Source organism: Ipomoea nil, unplaced genomic scaffold, assembly GCF_001879475.1.
Source record: "Ipomoea nil cultivar Tokyo-kokei standard unplaced genomic scaffold, Asagao_1.1 scaffold1286, whole genome shotgun sequence".
Lineage (NCBI taxonomy): Eukaryota > Viridiplantae > Streptophyta > Magnoliopsida > Solanales > Convolvulaceae > Ipomoea > Ipomoea nil.
In genome coordinates this window covers 1211150-1229562 of record NW_017617714.1, presented here as the reverse complement: position 1 = coordinate 1229562, position 18413 = coordinate 1211150, and the positions used below count along the sequence as shown (strand labels likewise).

At 35.1% G+C, this 18413-nt stretch overlaps 4 protein-coding genes across 4 annotated transcripts; 2 read left to right on the top strand and 2 right to left on the bottom strand.

Moving 5' to 3' along the window:
• Nucleotides 1–1412: 1412 nt before the first annotated feature.
• LOC109184728 lies at nt 1413–7626 on the top strand. Its single transcript, XM_019334764.1, has 3 exons — nt 1413–1480; nt 1606–1700; nt 6947–7626. Exons 1-3 carry the CDS (start codon nt 1413–1415, stop codon nt 7624–7626), a joined length of 843 nt encoding a protein of 280 aa, XP_019190309.1.
• Nucleotides 4493–6415, bottom strand: LOC109184816. Its single transcript, XM_019334863.1, has 2 exons — nt 6357–6415; nt 4493–5928 (listed from the first exon to the last, which is right to left on the bottom strand). Exons 1-2 carry the CDS (start codon nt 6406–6408, stop codon nt 4757–4759), a joined length of 1224 nt encoding a protein of 407 aa, XP_019190408.1. The 5' UTR covers nt 6409–6415; the 3' UTR covers nt 4493–4756.
• Nucleotides 7627–9952: 2326 nt separating the features above from the next.
• LOC109184820 (multifunctional methyltransferase subunit TRM112-like protein At1g22270) lies at nt 9953–17628 on the bottom strand. Its single transcript, XM_019334866.1, has 2 exons — nt 17618–17628; nt 9953–10586 (listed from the first exon to the last, which is right to left on the bottom strand). The coding sequence occupies exon 2, from the start codon at nt 10489–10491 to the stop codon at nt 10117–10119; it is 375 nt and encodes a 124-aa protein (XP_019190411.1). The 5' UTR covers nt 10492–10586; nt 17618–17628; the 3' UTR covers nt 9953–10116.
• Nucleotides 11876–18405, top strand: LOC109184817 (syntaxin-81-like). The gene is made up of 8 exons (XM_019334864.1): nt 11876–12009; nt 14223–14302; nt 14881–14964; nt 15156–15260; nt 15452–15598; nt 17462–17728; nt 17853–17984; nt 18099–18405. Exons 2-8 carry the CDS (start codon nt 14225–14227, stop codon nt 18240–18242), a joined length of 957 nt encoding a protein of 318 aa, XP_019190409.1. The 5' UTR covers nt 11876–12009; nt 14223–14224; the 3' UTR covers nt 18243–18405.
• The last annotated feature ends 8 nt before the right edge of the window (nt 18406–18413 follow it).

The following is an 18413-nucleotide window of genomic DNA, read 5'->3' as shown; positions in this document are numbered from 1 at the left end:
TATAAAAATTGTTAGGGCATCATTTTATTCTTGAATATAACTATCTATAGCAATACTAATCTTTTCTACTCCTTTTATTACAAGTTGAGAATACACATTTTGATTATATTAAAAATAATTATTTTTATTTTATATTAATTATTTAATATTTAAAAATTTTACTAAGTAAATTCTTATTTGAATTTTTATGTTGAACATTAATTTAATTGCATATATTATAACTAATATACTTATAAATATGGTCCATCATATAATTTTCCTCCTAACTTACTCGAAATTATGAACATAATTAATTTTAGAAGTAAAAACAATAATAATAAAATTCAAATTCTACATAAATTTACGCCATACACCGAATCACCGATGCACACCATGTGACTTCTTTATTACCACTATTTGTTTTCCCCTCTTCCATAGATAGCAGTCTATTTATAGCATCTGTCTATTATTGGATGGACGTGCTCTTATACACAAGCATGAACACATATCTATTTTGAGTGTATAATATATATATATATATATATATATATATATATATATATATATATATATATTGAATGCTACTAACTTTATTACATTGTAGTATCTGATCAAATGAGTGTATAATATATTAAATTTATAATTTCAATTAGGAGAATGTAAATCCATTTTAAGTCAATACAAATGAATGTGGATTCCACTCAAATTAATATATATCTTAAAATTATCCTTTAAAATGTCAATTTATACTATTTTTTCAACACTTATTGTTGGGTGGAGGCCAAGTCCAGCAATTGATAATTAAGAGGATTGTTGGGCTGAGGTCGGTGAAGGACCAAGTCTAGCACTCTGCCTCTAAAAAATGTGATGACAGTCAATATATAAGAGAATAAAGTTCGCCCTTAGCTACTAGCTATATCTTTTGACGTAGTAACAAACGCTTGATCCTAACAAATGATATTCACTGTTGCAAAAATCGGTCTAGGCGCCTCGCCTAGGAGCCGCCTAGGCACTAGGCGTTCTAGACCGTGGCGATTTTCCCTAGGCACCTAACTCGGTCGAGTTAATTCGTCCATTTCGATCGAGTTAGCTGAGTTAACTTGACTGACTCGGCCTTGCTCATTTTTTTCATATTATATATATATATATATATATATATATATATATATATATATATATATATATATATATATACCCTCACACGTGCACTGTTTTATATTTTTTAGTTAGTGGCCTAGCGGTCCACCTAGGCGGATTAGGCGCCGCGCTAGGCGCTACTCTACTGTCCGACTAGCGTCTAGCGCCTAGTGCAATCATGGTGGTATTAAAGATAAGTCACAGGTTCAAGTCTTTGTCCGGGACTGAAAGGATTGTTTATAAGAAATTTTTTCTATAAAAGCTCATCTCTAGCCATCTTCAAGTTACAATGAGTAATGGAATCAACTTTGTTCACCCCCTCGAGTTGGCTCATCAGTGCTAGCCATCTGATCGAAGAACAGAGGTATCTTCAGGGAAATATATCTCTACACAAACTCCGATCCAAACTTTGATGGTTAATTGCATGTGGAATTACATTAATTAATTTGAGCATTTTTTTTCTTTTTCTTATTATAATAAATAAATTAGTCCGACTTGTCCTGCGGGGAGCAGCATCACGATGACGCAGAAAGTGCTGGCAAAAGCTTATCCTCCTACTAGTCCATTGGAGAATGATCTTGACGGTATGTATAGAATGATAACAAAACTGCTATCACATCACATAATAGTTAGTAGTTAATTAAAGAGTTAATTTTATTTTTTATCATAGATTTATAATGGTAATCCACTTTAGTCATTTTTTATTAGAACATTCACATCTGATCATAGTATTATTGTGAAATGGTCATTTTTATCCTCTATCAACAAAATCGCTGAAATAACATTAAATACAAAGACATTTTGATCTTTTTTTTTTTTTTTTTTACAAAGTGCGTTGACCCGCTATATATGAAAATTTATGAAAATGCCCCTGTATTTATGAAAATTTATGAAAATTTATGAAAGTGAGGATCGAAATGCCCCTGTATTTATGAAAATTTAAACGATTTTGTTGATAAAGGACAAAAAATGATCATGCCACAATAATACAAGGATCAAAAGGAAATACTTTGAAAAAAATAAAATAAAAGTAGAATGACATTTAGAACATCAATATCAGCAGTTTATTTGGAGATTATTTGCAGTTTTTGAAGTTTGAAAGCCAATATGGTGAAGAGAGATGCAAAAGAGAGACGGGTAGCTCCTCCTGCAAGGGAGTGGTTATTTCTCTTCCCAAATAAAGAGAAATAAATAAAGAGAGAGAGCTGTTGCGCGCGTTTCGCGCACAGCAAAGTCACGCCGTGTGCGTGTAGGCGCGCCTGACATGCTGCTTTTTTATTATTATTATTATTATTATTATTATTATTATTATTATTATTTTAAAACAGTTTTGTTTTTTTTTTTTTCTCTCTCTTTGTTCTCTTTCTTCCTATATTCTCTTTCCTAATTATATTTAGAGTAAATACCCAAAATGGTCCCTCGACTATAGCTAAATTCCCAAATTGGTCCTCAACTTTCAATTTTAACCAATTAAGTCCTTAAGTTTCAAAATTTGACCCAATTTCGTCCTATGTTAAATTCTCCGTTTAATTCCCGTCAAGTTGAAGGTCAGAGTGGTAATTTCCCCTCCTGCGTGCGTTCTCCCTTCATCTCGTCGGTTATAAGATGTAGAATAATCCCTAATTGTCATTCATTCTCTTCATACCCTAAATTCAGTTTCTCCCTTCACCGCCTTCTTCGAGATGCATTCGAACTACAATGAAGACAGCTATGGTTCCTCAAGAAACCACTCATTGTTTCAACACGGTGAAGTAATGTCGAATATGCGTTGTCATTGTGGTGAATCGTTGAAGCTACACACCTCATGGACGAATGACAATCCTGGGAGAAGGTATTGGGACTGTGGACTGAATATGGTGAGTAATTTCTGACAATTTATATTTGTTTAGTGTTTAATTTTAGATTGTAATAGGTTTTGGGTTTTGGGTTTTGGGTATAGGGCAGGAGAGTGGATGGGTGTGGATTCGTAAGATGGTATGATCCTCCTATGTGTGCAAGGTCAAGGGCAACATTCCTGGACTGTTACGGCGTATAAATCGAAATGAGGAGGAAATCCAAAAGTTGAAATCAAGGTTGAGAGCTACAGCTACTGCAGAAGATCATTTGTATATATGGTAAAAATCAAAGTGTTCTTATCTCCTGGTGATGGTGATGATTTCAATTGATGCAGTAGCAGTGTTAGTGATGGTGTTGTGTAATTCCAATTCTAGAACTGTAGGTGGTGGAAAATTAGTTAAAACGCGTCCCTTGGCATTGTAGACTAGAAGTGAAATTGTATTTGTAATTGCACTAATTTATGATCAATGAAGTGTTTTGTGATTTAATGTGTGTATATAATTGGGTAATTTTCAGTTTAGTTTGGTCTCAGTAATGTCAAAGTTACTGCATAACCAAAGTCACCAGACAATTGCACTGCATAAGTAAAGTAACCAATTGGACAATTGCACTGCATAACCAAAGTAACCAAATGGACAATTGCATTGCATAACCAAAGTAATCAAATGACAATTGCACTGCATAAGCAAAGTAACCAAATGTGGACCTTTTCATTGCATAACCAAAGTAACAAAATGACAGAGCCTTTTCATTGCATAACCAAAGTAACAAAATGACAGAGCTAAATTTTACCAAAATGAGACAGTCAATGTTTACCAAAATGAGACAGCCAATTGTCTAACTAGAGACCAAAATGAGACAGCCAATTGTCTAACTAGAGTTTACATACTGCCAAATGAGAGTGCCAAAATTGTGTAACTAGAGTTTACATGGCACATATCAAACACAAAAAAAAAAGAAAAAAAAAAACAAAAGCTCTAATAGAAATGTCTACATTGTCTCATCAGTCAAGGTTAAATGTCCAATCACTTTTTTCCTTTAGCTTTGCCAGTAGATGTAATGACTTGTTTTCCTCCCACATTGTCTATGGTCTTTATCTTTTTTTGGTGGTGGTCCTTGAGCTCTCATTTGATTTCCAACATTTAAGCTTTCACCTAAACAATTGCAAAGTAACAACCATTAGTGACTATCATTATCTAAAACCAACATATATAAGACTTACATCCCACCTGGAATTTCATTACTTGATAGATGCACTAATTCAACAGGAAGTTCAAAAACATAGGCAGGGTCATCATGCTCAATCTGGATGTCTATATCAGTACCATATTCAGGTTGTGTCTGAATTGGTATCTCTTCTTGATGAGGGATATCAGCACCTAAGTAGTTCTGCCAGGCCAACTATTAGTGGTGCACAAAATGAGACAGCTAATAACAATTAAAATATGCTTAACAGCTATTAATTATACCTGGACAGAAGTGGCAGTTGCTGGATGAGTGACCTGTGCGGTAAAAGGTGTAATTTTGTTGCCTAAGGTTATTTAGCCCAATATCTGTTTTCAATAATTTCAAGAACCAACACCAGGAGTCTTTATTTTCCCCTTCTACTATGGCATATGCAATTGGAAATATGCTATCATTAGCATCTACACCAATGGCAGTAAGCATCATCCCTCCTGCTTTGCCTCGAAGGTGACATCCATCCACACCTACTAGTGGCCTACAATGCTTAAAACCCTCTCTACAAGCCTCCCAGCAGATATAAACTCTAAGCAATCTGTGCTTGCCACCCTCATATCTTAAATCAGATAACTTGGTAAGAAACCTTGTGTTTGGATTTGTTTTTTTTTATCTCCAACTCATAATTCCAAATTTTGTTGAAGTTGTCTTCTAGTTCACCCTTGATTGCCTTCTTAGCCAAACACATTGCATTGTATGCTTGCCTAACAGTTAAGTCATGGTGATCCTCAGTGCATACTTTCTTTCTAAATTCACTAGTTTTCCATTCACTATTCCCATCAATCTGATTTCTCCATCTTTTTGCAATTAGTGAGGCAGTTACCAATCTGTTTTCATGTACCCATGCACAATCATTGTGCTCATCAACTAAAACAATAATTCTCCAACATTGTTCATCTGGATCTCTTCTACAGTTAACCCTCCAATTACAGCCCTCTTGCACACACTTGGCAATACACCTAACCTTGTCATTCTTCACAAATTTTAACTCCTTACCAAATTGTAACCCATATGTTTTCACAGCTTCTCTAAAATCTCCTTTGGTAAGAAATGTTTTCCCAAGCCACAGTGGAGATGGCAAAACTGGCCTAGGAGGTACACATTCCCTCCCATTTCCCTCACCAGATTCCCTAACATATCCCACAGACCTCACATTTCCCTCAGTTTCTTCCCCTTCACTGCCAGAGAAATGGATCTCAGCATTGATATACTTTGGATCCAATGTTTCAGTATTTTCTTCAACTCTATCACAACCACCATCCTCATCACCTCCATACTCAACATTTGGATCAATATACTTCAGAAACTCTAAGTCATCTACTCCAGTTTCCTCATTCTCATACTCACCTGCAGAATCCCCCTGCAGCCAATCAGAACCACCCTCACTCTCATCTGCACTGATTTCAGCTTCACCACCATTTGTTTCATCATTTCCAACCACCCTTAAGACAACCCATATCTCTACTACCTTTGGTCTAACAACATAGTTTGCTAATACACAAGCATCCTCATCTGTAAGCAACTCTACTAAACCATTATCACTCAAATTAAACAACCTAATGTTGTCTTCCTTCTTATATCCCACTTCATAAACCTTTTCCTTTAATGTCATCATGCCCCACTCATCTGAATCCATTTCTGCAAAGGTTTTAACTCTCCCCTCCAGATATCTAGGTGGGTTACTTTGAACAATTCTGCCCTCATATCTTAACTTCAGAAAAAACTTGTACCCATTTACTGCTAGTATAAAAATAACCAAACATGGGGTCAAACAAAGCACTTAAATAATGCACTTACAATAAACTAAAGCACTTTAATCATGCACTACAAGCCAAACACAATTGGAATTACAAGTAATACAATACACTTTAATAATCTAAGATGTTAACAAAGTAAGTGTATAGTCCCCATGCTTGTTTGAAAAGGATTACCCACTGGTCCCCACAGTTCTCAACCTCTATTCATGGTCCCATTGCTTAAAGCCAATTTTATAAACAAAAATCAACATATAAACTTTAAAACCAGACAAACATACATCAAAACCAATACCCACTACTCCCCCACTGGTCCCCAAATTCCCCAACAACTATTCACGCTCAGCATATATAAACTTTACAGACAAACATTTACACACTTCGACTAAAAATAACGAAGAAAAAACATACCTAGTCCACTGCTTCCATGGCTTGTACGACCTTGCGCTCCTAGCCACGCCATGAGCACCTCGACTTTCAATTTCAACGAAGATATAAAATTCACAGGTTAGGTTTTGTTAATTTGGAGATTTTAACGAAGAGAAAGGCAGCGATGCAGAGATTCGGAGAGGCAGAGATTCAGAGATGCAGAGATTAGATTTTATTATTTGGGGATTTTGCTTGTTTACTTGGTGGATAGGTGAAGTGCAAAGGCGGGAATATTGTGCAAAGGCGGGAATGCTGTGCAATTACCACTCTGACCTTCAACTTGACGGGAATTAAACGGAGAATTTAACATAGGACGAAATTGGGTCAAATTTTGAAACTTAAGGACTTAATTGGTTAAAATTGAAAGTTGAGGACCAATTTGGGAATTTAGCTATAGTCGAGGAACCATTTTGGGTATTTACTCTTATATTTACAAAAATTCTTCAAAAAAAAAACCTCCACCATTGTGAATGCTCTTATAAATCTAAAATAAAAAAATGGAATTAATTAAATCACCGTTAATTTTTAATTCTTTTCTTTTTTTTTTAGACCCAGCCCCTATTTTGTTGCAGATTATGGAAGCAGCATAGGGAATGGTATTCCACAATTAGTGGTTATTGGCATCATCCTTGCAACCGCAATGGTACTCTTTAAAAAGAAATTCATTGATGGACCTGGATTTTGTCGTGCTTGTTGGACGTTAATGTTGTTCGGTAGTGATTTTCTAGATTCCACGGAAGTTAAGTCAGTAACTACCGCGTTAATCACACTTCACATAGGTGTGAATTCAGTTGGACTGTCGTATTGGATAGTTTTAGATGTTAAGGAGTACAAAAAGGAAAAAACTTGGCCTTCAATGGAGCTACTGTTTGAAACTGGAGTGTGGTTATTTATGTTTATTTTGAGTTGGGTTGAATTTACGTCAAGGAGATTGTTGAAGGGAAAAGACTATTTTCACGTATATTATTGGTATCCAATTGCAATAATAGCTCTTGTTTCTATGATTGAAAAGTATTTGACAAAAACTGGTGGAGATGATGAGTTGAAATCAGAATTATTGATTGAAAATGGGGAGAAGGTCTTTGATGATTTAGTAACAAGCTTCTTGAAACAACTTCAAAATGATAATAATATAACTAAATTCGATCAAAAGTTTAATGATTTCACAAGGATGTTATCTACTTTAGTAGCTCAACGGCAGGAGGCTCTGAAAATAACTGAGCAACCGCAGCAGAGTAGAGGCCAAAACTAATAATAATGATCAGGAATTCGTATCAATGGATCTCTAGGAGACTTGCCTAAACTTCTCATTTGGGCGGTTTTTTTTTTTTTTTTAATCTGGAATAATTCTTTTTGAATGGACTTGTGACAAAAAGTGGAATCGTCCACCTAAGTGCCAGTTTGACAATTAGTGAAAGGATAATCATAGTGACTCAATAGAGGCTAGACTCCCTATTTTGAGAAATTATTCCTACATTGTAGCTGGTGAGACGCAATCATTGGTCTCTTATAACAAATTTCACCGCTGTGATCAGTTGAGCTACCCATGCGACAAAGAATCAAAGTGAAACGCAACGCTTCAAATCTAGTTGACTTGTATAGGACTTGATTTTGCATAGACTTTTGCCAATGGTTTTACTTAGCATTGGCCATAATTACATAGTCACGAAGGGGTTTGCCCCCTTATAGGAATAAATGATTTGGCAGTGCTGGCCATTTCATTGTTATTTCTTTTCTTCAACTCATAATAATATGACAGCTTCTTAAAAAAATATGCTCTCAATGCTGCATATGCCCCTCCAAAATTTGTCAACATATTTGTACTAGTGCATAAAGAGATCAGATGTATTATTTCTTAAAAAAAAAAAAAAAAAAAAAAAAAAAAAACATTGCCAGGGACCATAAGTCCATAATGCAAAATTCAGGTTCCAAAAAATGTACTCCGTTAAGAAATGCTTGAAAAGAGGATGCCAGATTGCCAGTAAACTATCATCATCATCCAGGAATAACGCAGCCATAGCCATGTTATACAAACAAACATGATGAAAATCCAAGAAAGATTAAAATTAACTTAGTGCACAGTCCGTATATATTTACGAGTTATAGTAAAAACTACAGATTTAACAGATGGCATAACTATTCCCAACCACAATGTTGGTTCTGATTAAGATATCATGGGCAGAGAGGAATATTCTATTCATATCTTGATCTAGGTTGGAAATTACTTATCTGATGAACTTCAGTTCAATCACAAAAACAATATTTGACTATGATGAAGTAATGAACATTCATAATAACAGTCAATACAACAACAATGCCATATTGTTATTGATTTCTGGCATAATCTAATGGAGCTTATTGTAACACATGTTGTCAGCTGAATATAAAGATTGTTGAAAGACACACTAAGAATGTTTTTTTTTAAAGGGCTACCAAACAAAGTAAAAATCAGCAAACCTTGGATGATACCTCCCCAGCTTCTCCATATCATCCTTGTGACATATTTCTTCTATGGCCTAATCAAAATCCTAGCAGGGTGGGGGGTAACCCCAGCCAAGATGACTAAGGATACAAACTAGTAACCACAAGGCCACGAGTTCGAATACCAACCCTCTTGGTTTGAATCGATCAGCTATGGGCAACCTAGGTTGGTTTGGCTACAGTCACAAAGCGGGATTTACCCAGTGCACACCCTCAGGTAGTGGCGGCACATTTCCCTCGTCACCCAAACAAAAACAATCCTAGCAGGGTCAATTACAGAAAACAATGGTTATACAAGTTTGAAACAATTTTGATCATTTATTATTTTACCTGACCAAATTCGTAAGATATAACTTCTATATACCTTGAAGCTCTCATCACTTGCTTTCTAAATCCGGTCATACTGCTTAAGCTTTGTAGTTTACTTTCGGCACCAATCAAGATTCCTGAATCTGTGACCAAACACAAAGTATGCTTTAAATACACTCAACTGGTTATAATTAAATACAATGTTCAAAATACTAAAGACGAATTAGCTGGAAAACCTCAACATTGATCTTCCAACTCTTTCTCCCTGTTCGAGTGACTATCAAAACAAGTTGATCACTTTCCTTGAACACAGTAGTGATATTCCTGACTTGGGTGTCCAGTGATTTTACACATTTGTCATACTCAATCTCCTCCCACCTTCCACAGAATATTAATTCTATCTCCTTTTGATCGGTTCATCTAATTGTAGATTGTCTCTGCAATCTTTGTTCTCTAATTCAAATTGAAAAAGTTTGGACAAAACCTATTTGCCCTTGCTGCATTATTAACTGTATGAAATCTCAAGTGTAGCCAAACAGCATGGCATCGAACTCCCAAAATGCGGAAGTGTTTCACCATTTCTTATCAGAAAGTGAAGAATTTTCTGATAAAGTTCCAATATCCTGCAACTTGGTATGCAATTCCAGTTCCATTATCTTTAGAGAACAAACATTTTCTATTTGTCTAATTTGCTAGTTTGAACTTTTTACAATCAAGAATTCTAGAGATTCGTTGTCTTTGTCAAATGCATCTAAATCTGATTGAAGTCTGATACAAAAAACTAAAGCTAAATCTCAATTAAGTATAGAAAGCAAATGGATTTCTGTTGAATACTGCATTTTCATGATAAGATTCCAAAATGTTTCATGTTACATAAACCAAGCCACAACACGTAAAGCACCCTTAAACCCTAACTCACACCTCTAACAAAAAAATACAAAATTAAAATAAATCAGACCTCGTCTTCGTGAAGAAGCATATTGGGAATCCCCTTATTGACGGGAAACTTGCGGCCAGTCTGGGGGCAAACCAACGCTCCCTCTTCGAGATGAATCTCCAAGAGCGCATGGTGTAGCTTCTGGAGGAAGTCCGGGGAGTCGAGCATGGAGGCGGCGGCGTCGGCATCTTCCGGGAGCTCCGCATAGCCCAGGGCTCTGGAAGCTCCGACTAGCGCCTTCCACTCGATCTTGGGGAACAGGTTCTTGATGAAATCCGGGTTGAAATCCACCGTCTTCTCCGTAGCCTTCTCCACCACGATCAGGAGAGGGAAGCCGTTGGTAACTCCTTTTATGTTGGAGGACAGCATGTTGTGAGTCAAGAGCTTCATTGTCGTCGATTCGCAGAATCGCTAACGGAGGCGGATGACGAAAGGTGCGCAATGGAGTTCGGCGGAGCGGATTTGGACTTTCGAGGGTTTATAGACTATATAGACTATAGAGGGTTAAGGAATATGGATTTTCGCCCAAAATTCTTTTCTGCAACTGTTTCGTGAAAATGGTAACTTTTAACTTTTTTTTTTTAATTAATTAACTAATTTAGTTATCTTGCACTTTGTGCTGAATGTGGTATTATACTATCTTGTAATAAAGTCAATAATACTCATAAAAAAAATTTTAACATTCAAAATGATCATCAGACTATAATGATTTTTCTAAATTTCGTCTTAAACAACTTTAATGACCTAGTCCTAAACTTTTGTGTTTTTACTTAATTTAATTCTCCATTAGTTATTCTGTCCAATGTGTTAAATAAAAGGACAATTCAGTAATCTCAATATTGATTTCTCTTTACTCTCAGCCTTGCGAAGTGTAAAATTCATCTTTCTTTTACGAATTACTCCTAAAGCTACGAATCAAATTTGATATTCGCAAGCTGGGTAGTAATTTTGTGAGTAATTCGTAAAAGAAAAAGGGATTTCACACTTCGCAGGTCTATGAGTAAAGAGATGTGAATATTGAAATTACTAAATTGTTCTTCTATTTAACATTAAATGGGCGGAATAACAAACTGAGGACTAAATTAAGTAAAAACACAAAACTTTGGGACTACATTAAGTCATCAAAGTCGTTTAGCACAAAATTTAGAAAAATTATTATAATCGAGAATCATTTTAAGTATTAACTCAACAAGTTATCAACCAAATACTAACATGACGTTTGGTTGAAGATAATTTAAATTCCCTTACCACTTAATTCCCGCCTAATTCCAAAGGCCACAAAATTTCTTATTTGGTTGAAAGGAATTGCAATTCCATGGAATTACAATTTCTCCATTTTCATGGAATTAAAATCTCATGTCCCCCTGAAATTTTAATTCCTGGGATTTTAGGAAGAAAAAAAAGATAGTGATGAGTTAAAATTTCAAAGGCCACAAAATTCATTTTTTAACCTAAAATTAATGCCTAACAACAATAGTGGTCGTTTTTGACTTTATATTACTTATTCTCTTTCAATTCCTATATATACCAAACATTGAAATTGAAATTTTCAATAATTCTATTCCTGTAAACCAAATACTAAAATTTAAATTCACACTTTATTCCAATAATTCATCTCGAAATTAAATTCATTTCCTAGGTAATTCCCAATCTCAAACCAAACGTCCTGTAACTATAAATTTTATTCTCATTCTTGACATGTAAACTCATAAACCAAACACATTTTTTATTTATTTTTATATTTACAATATAACCCCTTGTATAAATGTAAATTATCAAATCCTAATCCTCCAAAGTTCCCAATTCTAATTCCTTCTTCCACTTCCGCTCTTCCCTGCGAATTGCGGTTCCCGTCCGAGTGTCCGACCGGCGACAACCTCCGGCGAGCGCGGCGACTGGCAGCAACAGGTATTTCTTCCAGTCTTCCAATCTTTCATACTTCGGTAGCTTACAGTGTAGATGAATGGTGGATATAGTGTCAACTATCGGCGGTCGACGGTCGCTGGCGGTGCTGTGGGCTGCGGGCCGCAGGCTGCGGCCTACGGTTGCGTTGATGTGTTTGTTCTTTTACTACTTTAAAATTGATGAATTGCTATTCTAAAAACTCTACTGTTATAATATGGTATCTTCTTTTCTCTTCTCTTCATCTGTTTCTTCCCTAAAGTAATGGAAAGGCCTTTTGCATCAGAAATTCAAAATCCACTGCTTGCCTGAACTGTAAGCTGTAACAGCTCCTTGATCTGTTAATCTACATTTTATTACGAATTTCTTGCTGAAAAGTTGTGTTTTGAAGATTATTATTGTTAGTATAATTATTTGTAATAATTAATTTCACCTAGAAGAATGTTATACTTGAAAAATTTTCCATGTGAACTTGAACAATACTTTTGGCATGGTCTCATTTCAGCTTCAAATTTTCTACAACATTTTGATATGAATTTCAACCTTGTAGATTTCAGAACTTGGGAGAACTTCACTATTGAGCAGAGGGACAAATTGAAGTGGTCTAGAAAAAATTAGTGATTACTTAGCCAGAATAGGATGCTGAAGCATGCAAAAACAAGTCTTTTGGAGTCAATATCATACCATTCAATCTGATTTGGATGCCAAAAGCCCAAAATGTTGTGTGTAGCATAGGCATATTTGGAGTAGTCTAACATGTGTACCATTGGGGAATATGTCCTGATGGTGTCTAGGGAATGTGTCTTGTTTGTCTAAATCTGGAACATAAAAATGCTTCAATGATGCTTATATTTGTGTATACATGTCGTAGAGTGTTGTTACTTGTTACAGCTGTTTTGGAGCTTAAAAATGCTTCAATGATATTTATATTTGTGTTTGAATTTTTGTATTATGCACTGATGGTTTTGTGTTGTGTTTAAACTTCTGTTGGATTTTTGTATTATGGACTTGTGCTTTGTGGTTATTAAACTTGTGTTGTTGGGTTTTACATTATGAACTTATGGTTATTAAACTTGTGTAAGTTGTGTTGTTGGATTTTGTATTATGAACTTGGTCTTGTCATTTGTGGTTAATTGGTTATTGATTGATTGTCATGTGATTCATGGATTTGTGGTGATATACTCATGTATTAGTTTTGTATTATTGTATATTTGTATTAGGTATATTTTAAATTTTTTTTACGCATGTATGCCTTAAAAAGGCTTAAAGCCTATAACATGTAGGCCTTAAATAGGCTCAAAGCCTATTTTGGACTTACTTTGAAGCCTTTTTAATTGCCTACATATTAAATAGGCTTTTAAAAAGGCTTCAGACCAAGCTAGGCCAATTGGTTGCAGGTTGGGACTATTGCTCTTCTTGCCTTGACAGGATTGCTAATTTATATGGTTTTCTTTGTCTTGACAAGTGACAACTATCACTGCTGTGTTGTAGTCTCCCTTCTCATGCCTTTAGGCTGTAGCAGCAGTAGATGGATTCTTTACTTATTTAATAGGCATTTACGTTGGGCCTAGGATCGCTAGTGTTGCGAATGCAATTGTTTAGAGTCATTATCTGAAGTGGCTTGTGATTTTATTTTGTTTGGTTTAAGACTTGGAAATTGAAGTTTTGGTTCAGTGATCCATGGTAGATCGCATTAGTTGGCTATCAGAAAGATTGTAATACTCAACCTTTTGTTTAGTGTATATTTGAATCAGGTGGGGATTGGGGAATTTTTTTAATAACTGGTGGGGTCAGGGTTAGGAACAAGGGCAGAGGGTGGAGGATGAAGTCTAGCTTCCCTGTTGACATACTTAACTAATAACTATGCAGCCATTGTTCTCATATTGATAAAATTTCACATAAATGATTATGGACTGCAGTATGGAATTGTTTACTTTCAGCTGAAATAAAACTAATGAATTTAAACTTTGAGATTTCATTTTGCTGCAGATGTTTCCATCAGCAGAATAAATCATTTCTTTTCCGTCCTCTATACGCTTCTGATTGTTGCACAAGTATTTCTGCTTGTATTAGGCTGACATTTTGAAGCATAATTGTAATGGACTTATGGAATTTTGATATGCTAACGATGCATTTTTTACTTATTCTGTATGGATTTGTTTACTCTACCTTCTTTAGATTTGAGAGATTTGATGGAATTTGGTGTTATTTCTGTAAAGGGATGGCAAAAATTAGAGATAGAACTGAGGATTTCAAAGACACTGTCCATCGATCAGCTGTGTCTCTGGGGTATGATGAGGTACTTTGACTTCATTAGCATATTTTCTTTTTTGTCTGCCTTAAGACCTTAATAAGGCCTGATGCTGCATATTCTGCTTTGGAGATACTCTTATGTGGCCTAATGCTTCTCTATTTCCCTTGATCATTAATCTACAGTTTTAAGGATTTCTTAACCCAAATAGTTTGTTAAAGTCCTCACTGGTCTTGCTTTTTCAGTATCAGCATGTCTTGCTTTTCCCCTGCGCTTGTACCAAGATTGCTTCTAAAAGTGGCTAGTAGCTACTATTGGGTTTACTATGTCTTTTTATACTGTCATTGAGTTCTTATATATTACTATACATTCACTGGAACCCAAAGAAGCACCCTGTTGCTTGTGCATTTGTTTGTGTTAACATTCACCTCCATACTTTTATCATAGAGATTGTGTGTTCATATGCTAATTCTGGGGTTTCAATGGTTCTATCACTGTTTCTTAAGATCCAATATTGACAACTAACACTCAATTTTACTTTATGGCATCCTTTTTGTGACATTTGTTGCTCCTTGCCTAGTTTTGGGAACAAATTGCTGTTTTCTGACCATATTGATTGCTTGCAGTCCAAAACAGCAGCCATATTAGCATCCTTTATCTTGCACAAACCTCGACAAAGATCATCTTTCACCAAAGCTGCACTGAAGACGGTATATTTTTATGATAACATGCTTTTTCTCTTTATTTTATCATGTATACTTTATATTCACAAAATTTTAATTTTATAAGAGACTGCCATTAACAATGAATATACTGTATGCTTTTTACTCTGTAGTATAGGACTGAAACAGACAACAGAATAATAATTCAAGAAATCCTTTTAATACAAATTCATTTTCAGTTAGAAAGCATTGGAGTCCTGGAAGAATTCTTGTTGAAACATAAGAAGGATTATGTAGATTTGTACCGCACAACTGAACAGGAAAGAGATAGCATTGAGCATGAAGTAAGATGATCTGCTTTATCAACATTTTCTCGCAACCCCAACTTAACTAAATCATCAATTCAATTTTCACATAGCTTTGCTACAGTGGTTAAGCTAACTTGTTTGCTCCTTGAAGCTACAATGGTCTACCTTTTTTTTGAGTGCTTTTAGTGCCTCCTTTAAAATATCTTTGTTAAATAACTTTTCTGCAGGTCACCATTTTCATAAAATCATGCAAAGAGCAAATAGATGTTCTCAAAAATAGTATAAATGATGATGAAGAAGCAAAGTCGAAGGGCTGGATTGGATTCAAGGGTGATAATTCGAATGCTGATACAGTAGCACACAAACATGGGGTGGTAATGATAATTTCATATTTTTGTTTGTTTGTCCATAAATTAGTATTATCAATAGTTTATGTTTGTGTGTGATTACACTGTTTCCCACAATCCCACCTCTGTATTGTGAAATTAAGATAGAGTTTTTCACTTCATCTCTATTTGTGCTTACATACATACGCATATACTGATATACATACATACATACAAACCCATCACTTCAAAGAGAGTGATCAGTAGATTTTATGAACCACAGCTAGAATATACAAAGGAGAGGGAGACATGAAACCAAAGAGTACTATCACCAAACCCTATCACAGCTAGACTATGCAAAGATAGTGGACAAACCTCATCTTATACAGATGAAAGTTAGTGTGAGCACTTAAGAGTGCATGATATCTAAGGGGTCTCCCCTAGTCCCCTTAAATGATATGTAAATCATATACGCGTGTGAAGCTTGAAGTGCTAGTTCAAACAAATGCAATAGTGAGGACCTAGGAAAATGAAGAATTTATACTTTTAGAAGAAGTTAGAACTAGGCCTTTGTGCCTTGTCTTTAAGAAGGCATTGTTGGGTTGTATTGGGGAGAGCTTGATAGTCAAAGAAGTGAAGAACAACTGCACATCTGAAATTTCGACACTCAAGTTTTCTGAATTAGCCACTGAATTTCCATTTTAAAATAATTTTTTTTTGGGTATACCTAGCGTTACCACCGTCGGACACAGTGACTAATCCCATTGCTAGATTGTAGGCACCTCTTTTGGGTGGGACAGCTGGCCTGGAGTTTTAAGGCTACTCCATACCCAAAGCCAAGGGTCGAACACTTAACCTTTGGTTAAGGATGGATGAGTCCCTTCCACTCAACCACACCCCCAGGTTAACCATTTTAAAATTTTAAAATAATAATAATAACAAAATAATAATAATAATAATAATAATAATAATAATAATAATAATAATAATAATAATAATAATAATAATAATAATACTAATAATAACAATGAGAACTAGAGCAGTCCAGCTTCTGCATGGCATTTTGAATTCGGAGGCAGTTCAAATAATGACCATTGGACCTTAACCATTTCTGTAAGAATAGGAACTAATAGCTCAGAATCCAATTCAATATTCTCCGGTGATAAATCAACACAGGTCTTCAGTTTCTGAATTCTATAAAAACCCAAACTTTTCTTCAGCTAGATTGACAAACTGAGTTGTTTGTAGCATTCAATGTGATCATTTTGCTCATTATTTGTCATAATCATGTTAATGTTTGCTGTAAAGTTTGTTCACGTACACGATTATTAGTATTTCTGAATTCTGAAAAATTTCTTCAGCTAGATTGAAAAACTGAATTATTTGTAGTATTTAATGTGATCTTTCTGCTTATTATTTGTTGTACTGGTTGAAGAGTTTGATCATGTGCACTGTGCACAATTAGCATACAATTGTTTCTTCTATGAAGTAGCATGTAATCATTTTAATTTGTTATTCTCTAACTAAGCAATGAATGATGTTGCTAAGTTACAAAATGTTCAAAATATATTTACTTGCGCTATACTCTGTCTGGAATTCAGAACGACAGAACCAAAGTTTTGACTTTAATTGGATAACCAAATCTGCAGAATAGAAAATGAACCAAATCACACAATAGATCTATTATGTGGAATGCTATTTCATTCCCAACTTATTCTGTGAACCAAAGGCCTTATAAATATTTTAAGCCAAGGGTCTGAAATAAGCCATAGTTGTGAAGAAAGGTTGTGGCTTGTGCTTCCTATTGTTAATTGTTGGAATTCTTGTAAAAATGTAAATGCATAAATGGGTGCATACCTAGTTTTGAATAGCATTAATTTTTCTATCAACTGATTGACATTTGAATTACAGGTTTTGATTTTAAGCGAAAAGCTCCACTCTGTCTCATCACAATTTGACCACCTGCGAGCCTTGCGCTTCCAAGATGCTATTAACCGGGTAGCACCAAGAAGGAAACCAAGACGGACCGGCAAAAGTAGTACATCAGAGATATCTACATCTAGCAACTTAGACCAGAAGCAGCGGAGTGATTCTGAGGACAGGAATCCAAATGAATTGCGATCTGAGCCTATCAGAGTTCAGGAACAATTTTTAGATGATGAAACACGTGCCCTCCAGGTAACTGGTAATCTTAAATTTTCTCCATAAGGATGAGGTTTTTAGTGGCAGATCTTAAAAGATTACAATCTTGGATAGGTTTGAGATTTCTTAAATCTTAACTGTTCCTTTGGCTGTAATTCAGGTAGAATTGACTGGTCTTCTGGATGCTGTTCAACAAACAGAAACAAAGATGGTGGAAATGTCTGCATTGAACCATCTCATGTCCACACATGTTCTGCAACAGGCCCAACAGATAGAATATTTGTATGACCAGGTTAGATAAATATTAATTTGAATAAAAATGAATTTATCTACCCTAGAAACCTTTGATTACCTTCATAAGTGATTAATAAGCTGTTATTATTTTTAATTTCCTTTAACTTAACAGGCAGTTGAAGCTACAAAGAATGTAGAGCTTGGTAACAAAGAGTTAACAAAGGCCATTCAACGGAACAGCAGTAGCAGGACTTTTCTTTTGCTCTTTCTGTTTGTACTTACATTTTCAATTCTTTTCCTTGATTGGTATAATTAGTTGGATGGTAAATTATGAGTCATATCCAATCTAACACGAGGTCCTATTCCCATGTTCTTGGTGTTCGCAGTACGCGATGTTAATTAGTACAGTGATATTAAAATGCCGAAATACTATATTGTTTTTTAGTAACAGTACTTTTCTATTTCAAAACATCTAGAACTAGAATGT